Source organism: Rutidosis leptorrhynchoides, chromosome 4 (assembly GCF_046630445.1).
Source record: "Rutidosis leptorrhynchoides isolate AG116_Rl617_1_P2 chromosome 4, CSIRO_AGI_Rlap_v1, whole genome shotgun sequence".
Classification (NCBI taxonomy): Eukaryota; Viridiplantae; Streptophyta; class Magnoliopsida; order Asterales; family Asteraceae; genus Rutidosis; species Rutidosis leptorrhynchoides.
The window spans coordinates 19,031,140-19,039,044 of NC_092336.1; the positions used below are offsets into that span (position 1 = coordinate 19,031,140).

At 34.8% G+C, this 7,905-nt stretch overlaps 1 protein-coding gene across 1 annotated transcript; it reads right to left on the reverse strand.

Moving 5' to 3' along the window:
- Positions 1–7,089: 7,089 nt before the first annotated feature.
- On the reverse strand, positions 7,090–7,626 carry LOC139840455 (uncharacterized). Its single transcript, XM_071830721.1, has one exon. The coding sequence runs from the start codon at positions 7,624–7,626 to the stop codon at positions 7,090–7,092; it is 537 nt and encodes a 178-aa protein (XP_071686822.1).
- Positions 7,627–7,905: the final 279 nt, after the last annotated feature.

Sequence of the window (7,905 nt, forward strand, 5' to 3'; positions counted from 1 at the left end):
GTATTGTGAAAAGGATCAGAAAAACCAGTCTTGGGTGGCCTCGTGCAAGTCTGCTTAAAATGACCAAGCTCATCACAATTGAAGCACCTAACCTTTGACATATCAAAACCAAACTTCGAATCTCGATTCAAACTCAAAGACCTCTGTCCGGTTTTCTTCAAGTACTTCCTGGCCTGTCTAACAATGCTACCCATGCAATAAAGTATATCCATCCTTTCAGTATCGTCCTCATCAATCTGATCATAGTCTTCATTTTCAAGATGACTATTAATCACTTGTCCACTAATCATATCGTTGTATGAGTTAACAACAATAGCTGCCAGAGCCATATCTTCCTGAATTGATTCGATGGGCCTCTTCCTGATATTTTCAGTTTGAAACACAGGAGTCTGAGTCTGAGTCTGTTGAGAAGGAGAATTCTGAGTCTGAGCTTGTGATTTAGCATTAAAGTAGCCAGACTGAGATTGTGGAGCAGACATTTGAGAAGCATTTGCTGTAATATAGGCTGTTTGTAATGGAGCATGACCAGAAGATGAAGCTAAAGTGGATGCAGAAGCAACTACCGAACCAAGTCTCTTCCTCTTAGCTTCTACTTGAATATCCTTCTCCATCAACTTAGAAGTAAAAGCTGTCAATGTTAACGTACGACCTGATGTGCTGTACATGTTCTGAATCTTTTCAATCTCATGGTCCCACTTTTCTGGAAGGCCATCTTTCAACACCCTGACTGCCTTATCATCAGGTACATCAATCCCATAATCCGCCATCTCTGCTACCAGTAAACGATATCTCTCCAAAGTTTGGCCCAGTGTCTCTGAAGGAAGAGCAGCAAACACCCTCCATTCATCCTTCAACACCTTACCTTTTGTTGCCCGATAAGTAGCAGTACCCTCTGTTGCAGATTGAAGAGCCAACCAAAGAGTATACGCGGTCTTGTTACGATTTTTGAACTGCTGGAAAATGTCTTTTGACAACGCCTGCGTTAGCTGAGCATAACATCTACACTCAAGATTATATTGTTCACGCTCTGTAGGACTAAACTGTTGAGTTTCTTTGGGTTCACCATCACCTCCACAAGGCCAAACAAATGGATTCTCAATACATTCCCAAAGTCTAGAGTCAACACCATTTAAGTAAATAACGAACCTAACTTTCCAGTCTAAGAAGTCTTTAAGATTGTCAAGTCGAGGTACTTTATTTGTCGATCCAGATTCACTTTCGTTAAGTAACAGTTTCTGTAGTCCAGGTGCAATTACTAACGCGCTGTATTCATTTGTCATATGTTCATTAGTGTCAGATATTTTGACTGATTAGAATAGATTAAGATTACTTAAGTTCAATTAAAAGATTCTGTCTCAAAAGTGGATCGGCCGAAGGACGGTGACGATCGGTCGGAGGACTGTGACAATCGGTCGGAGGTCTAAGACTGACGGCGGATGGTGAGAACTTAGTATCACAATCTTAGCGTAAGGACCTTCGGTCGATGGAAGAGTCAGTCGGCCGATGATAATAGACGATCGGTCGATGGACAAAAGACGAACGGTCGATGGTTAAGACAAACGGTTCTAAGTTATGAAAGACTGTCCTCTGGTTCACTGATAGACGATCGGTCGATGGTGTCTGACGTACGGTCGATGGTAGTGACGAACGGTCGATGATCTAGGACGATCGGCCGATGGTAGTTCTTACGAATCTGGGCAGAAAAAAACTAGGGTTTTTCGACAAAAACTTCAATCTTGATCAAATCTGACGTTCTAGACTTAAACAAAACCGATAGAAACCTCAGAAAAACACCCTTGAACAAAAATAGACTCGAAAACACAAGATTTAAACGTAAAAATTTCAACTTTTGATTGAAAACCCGTTTAGACCAAAACCCTAAAACAAGAAAACTATAAAATCGACTCAAAAACGTTTGGATCAGCAACTCTTAAGCTCTGATACCACTTTGTAGGCGAACTATAGACCTTAGATCAAACGTATTAACCTAGATTAACGGCGGAAACGATAACTAGGGCGAGTCGAATACTTAATCAACTTTCGAGATCAATATAACCAACAAATAGTTGATATAATCAATGCCTAGAGCTTTGTATTCGCTTAGGAATTAGTCTGGGACGATGAACACGGAGAGATACGTCGGCTAAAGGGTTTGTGGTGTGTTACCTCACAAAGAACCACAAAACCCGTATATATATATATATATATATATATATATATATATATATATATATATATATATATATATATATATATCTTCAGTGACCATCGGCCGGTGGTCTGAGACCTACGGCCGATGGTGAGAGTCCCTCGACCGATGGTCCCTACCATCGGTCGATGGTCTGAGCAGCCAACCAACTGCTCTGAACCATTTTACGACATTATACTAAGCAATTCACATACGAAGTATTAATGACAATGTTCATACATGACTGAAATACGAAATACAAAACTAATAGAACGTATTACATAATAGAACTCGGGATTATGCATCAACAAATATAAAACATTAAAGGAGGTTACATATCTGTATGCGGCCTAACCAAGTTGTCTCGTGACTGTTTCTGACTTTTTTCTTGGCCACTCAAAATATGTTACTAGTGAGGTTCATATATGAGATGACATATCTGAACAAAGTATGAATGATTTAGATAATCACTCATCAATAACCACAAACAATCCAGAATTACACCAAAGAACCACAAACTTGAATTAAACAATTGAGAGAAAGTGAATACAGAAAAAATAGATCGAATGAATGAAAGATGCAGAAACCCTAAATCACCTAAACTATATATACACATTAAGAAATAAAGAAAGACAAAGAGACCCCTGTACTTGTATAACTTCTGTATAATGTCAACAATAGTCCCTGTACTTGGTGATTAGATAATAAACAAAACATGGATACCTAATCTCAACTATGTCCCATCTGTGTGTTTATTAAACTGAACCCCACACCAGGTGCATTATTTAGAGTAAAAAACACATGGTGCACAAAGAGATTAGGCCTTCAACATAACTTATAAATGAAGCTTCTGAATCCTGCTGCTACATGTAAGCACAAGCACATCTTTGACATCACCAATCAACACCAGGAACAAGCTGAGCAACCTTAACCTGCTACTCAACCAAACAAAAGTAAATATACAGAAAACAAATGATGAGATTGATCTTTGAACACCCCCCCACAATCTCATTATTTGAACAAATTTAACAAACCCATTTGGTCACACAACATCCCATGTTGTGTACCACTTATACCTTTTGTAAACATGTCTGCTAAATTATCTGCAGACTGAATCTTTTTGACATCAATAACATTTTTGGATAATTTTTCTCTAACAAAGTGAAGATCTATATCAAAATGTTTTGTTTTTTCATGAAAGACAGGATTTGATGCTATTTTGATTGCAGCTTTATTATCAACAAAAACATTTATAGGCAGATCAATATCACACTTAAATTCAACCAACAACTTCAAAATCCAAATAATTTCACAAACAACATCTGCTAGAGCTCTATATTCTGCTTCTGTAGAAGATCTTGATATTGTAGCTTGTTTCTTACTCTTCCATGAAACCATGGAACCAAATAAGAAGATACAATAACCTGTAACAGATTTCCTGTCCATACTAGCCTTAGCCCAATCAGAATCAACAAAAGCAATCATATCCAACTTATCATCTTTTAAAATATGAACACCTAACCCTGGTGCAGCCTTCAAGTACCTTAACAGCCTAAGTGCACACTTTAAATGAGACTCTAAGGGTGCATGCATAAATTGACTCAAAAAATGTACAGAATAAGCAATATTAGGCCTTGTTAATGTAAGATAGATAAGTTTTCCAATTAACCTTTGATATTCATTAATGTTTTGTAAAGGTTTATCCTATTTAGATTCATCAGTGTTCAAAACATAACCATCTTCCAATGGGGTTGAAGCAGGTTTACTTGCCAAATTACCAAACTGAGCTAACAACTCTAAACAATATTTTCTTTGTGACAAACATATCCCTTTTTCAGTTTTTAAAACCTCAATTCCCAAAAAATATTTTAGAACACCCAAGTCTTTTATTAAAAATTTTGAATTCAGAAATTGTTTAAACTTTTTGATTTCATTAACATTGTTTCCTGTGATGACAATGTCATCAACATACACTAACAGAATAACAAATACATTATCATCAGATTTAACAAACAAAGAATAATCATTCTTACTTTGCTCAAAGCCATGCTCAACCAAAATGGAAGTTAATTTCTCATTCCACTTTTTTGGGGCTTGCTTTAAGCCATATAAACTCTTTTTTAACTTGCACACTCTTTTTTCACTATCATCAAAATACCCTAGAGGTAAAGACATGTAAACATCTTCATCTAAATCACCATAGAGAAAAGCATTGTTTACATCTAATTGAAAAATTTCCTAATCATTAACAACAACAAGACTCAAAACACACCTTACAGTGGTCATTTTAACCACTGGTGAAAAAGTTTCATCAAAATCAATACCTTCTCTTTGGTCATACCCTTTAGCAACAAGTCTAGCTTTAAATCTATCAATTTGACCATTTGACTTATATTTAATTTTGTATATCCATTTGCAACCTATTGGTTTTCTGTCAGAAGGTAAGTGAACTAATTCCCATGTGTCATTTCTGTATAAAGCTTCCATTTCAGAGTTCATAGCTTCTATCCAGTGTTGTGATTTACAAGCTTCCTAATAAGTATTTGGTTCCACACATTTATTAAGAGAAGAAACAAAACACAAGTTTTCAGGAATCAAAACACTATAATTAACAAATTTTTCTATACCATACTTAACATTACCACCTAACACAAAATCATCAAATCTTTTTGGTTTAATAATGTCTCTTTGAGATCTCCTTAAAGTAGAAGATGGTGCTGGTGTATCAGTTTCATTTAAAATATTTTTGTTGCCCTCAGGGTGATTTGTTTCAGCAGATAATGTTGCAGATGATGGAATACTACCACTATGACCTGGAACAGAATCATTTGGCAGATTTCCTTCATTGCCATCACTACTTATGTCATCTTTCCCTTCATCATTGGGACTTTGAGAACTTTGACTATCAACATCATACATATCAAAAAAGTTAATTTGATTTAAACTGCTATTTATTTTATCAACTTCAGTTCCCATTGTTTTAAATGGGAACACATCTTCATAAAATCTAACATCTCTTGAAAACAAAACACTTTTACTATCAAAACTGTATAGTTTGTAACCCTTTTTTACTGTAGAATAACCAATCAAAGCACATTTTTCAGATTTTGAAGAAAACTTATCATTACTATTTAAAACAGTTGTAAAACCAAGACAACCAAAGACTCTCAAATGGGAAAGATTAGGTTTTTTATGATACACCAGCTCAAAGGGACACTTTCCATTCATCACAGAAGATGGCAATCTGTTAATCAAATAAGTTGCAGTAAGAACACAATCAGACCAAAACTTAAGAGGAATCCCCCCTTGAAACATTAGAGATCTAGCTACATTGAGTAGATGTCTATGTTTCCTTTCTACAATTCCATTCTGTTGTGGTGTATAAACACAAGTTGTTTGATGATTTATTCCATTTTTAACAACAAAATCTGTCATTTTTGTGTTTAAAAATTCACTACCATTATCACTTCTGATTATTTTGATTTTCTTTTGAAATTGAGTAAACAATTGTTCATGAAATAATTCAACATAATAACAAACTTCTTCTTTTGATTTTAACAAGAAAATCCAAACAGCCCTTGTGTAATCATCAACAACAGTAAGGAAAAAACTAAATCCATCTCTGCTAGTAACTTTATATGGACCCCACACATCCAAATGTATTAATTCACCCAGATGTGTGGACTTATGATCACTAAGTGGAAAAGGTTCCCTTGTTTGCTTAGCCTTGTGACATACATCACAAGGAATTGAACTGTTATCAGTCACAAAATCTAATTCATTTTTTAAAATATTGAGAACTTGGTCAGCGGGGTGGCCAAGTCTACTATGCCATGTAGATTTAGACAACATACACAACTGAAGGTTTGAGTGATGACGCTCACCCTTAGTTGAATCATTGAAAACATACAAGCCATCATATAATCTACCAGTCACAACAGTCTTCCTGGTTACTAGATCCTGAATATAGCATGCACATCTATCAAAACCAACAAATAAAGAATTATCTCTTACCAAACAATACACAGATAACAGACTAACACAATAATCAGGAACAACCAACACATCATACAAAACAAGATCTTTTGAAAGTCTTAAATTTCCAATCTGTTTAACCTTTGCTCTTGTTCCATTAGGATGACCAACATTTAAATTTAAATTTGACACATCATTAATAACTTCAAATCCTTTACAAGAATTTGTCATATGTTGATTAGCTCCAGAGTCAATAATCCATCCAAAGTTGACATTTTCTTTTTCATTAATGTTACATGACAAGAATTTATCAATGTTTTGATTAAAGATCACATTTAAGTTCATAAAATTACCTGTCATATTAGAGGATGAGTGTGCAGGAGCACTTTTCCCATCCAAAAGATTAACCAGCTTAGCTATTTGCTCATTTGAAAGTGTGATTGAAGTTGTACCTGTATTGCAGGCACTACTACTAGAACTAGAAGAGTGATTAGTGCTTAAAAGTGATGAATTATTAGAATTTCTTCTTTTAAAGTTTGGTGGATAACCCACAACCTCAAAACATCTATCTACAGTATGATTTGTCTTACCACATTTAGTACACTTAAGATTATTAGGTTTAGGTGGGTATCCTATGATTTCAAAGCACTTTTCTATTGTATGTCCAGTTCTACCACACTTTTTACACTCAGGTTTGAGATTATTATTAGCCATTTTCTGTTTACCAGTGTTAGAAAAGAATGCAGATGATTCATTTATAGATTTCTTACCATGAACTCCCCTATGTGACTCCTCTCTTGATATTATATTAAATGCAGCCTTAACAGATGGTAAAGGATCACTAGTTAGGATAGTAGTCCTTACTGGCTGATAGGAATCATCCAGTCCCATTAAAAACTTCATTAATTTTCTTTGATTATAATATTCTATTCTTTTCTTATCAGCATCACATTGACATGAGGTAATTTACACAGAATATCATATTGTTTCCATAGTGAGTTCAATTTATGATAATAATCTGATACAGGAGTACCATTTTGAGTTAACAATGAAATCTTTTGTTCAAGATTAAACAGAACAGAACCATCTACTTTATCATAAGTTTCCCTTAATTCCTCCCAAACAACAGAAGCCAACTTAGAATAGATTTGACCATAATACAATTCATTAGAAATACAACCTAAGATCCAAGATAAAATCACAGCATTACACCTTTCCCATTGATTAGAAAGAACTTCATCTTCAACATCTTTTTCAAGAGTTCCATTTATAAAATCAAGTTTGTTCTTAGTTTGTAAAGCCAATTCCATAGCACAAGCCCATAATTTATAATTTTCTGTTCCTTTAAGTTTAAAATTGATTAAAGGTGTACTGCTAATATCACTAGCATGTAAATAAAGAGGATTACCAAAATCCAATTTACTTATCATGGTAGTAGATACTTCACTCTCATCCCCAGACATATTAACAAATAAACAAGAACAAACAAGATAATAAGCACTATACACAAAATATTAAACACAGAAACAAGCAAAAGATTACAGAACCACCACACTTGATCAGGTTTCCTTGAAATCTTAAGATCAAGGTTCAAGAGTTGGGTGTAGTGCAATTCTTTAATCAAACAAACAATTATAGAAACAAAACAAATACAGCAAGAGAGAGTCCTGGCTATAGGCCAAGTATAACACGTAGGGGCAGTTGATTCCTGTAAGCACAGAAACTCCTACGTGTAGGAACTT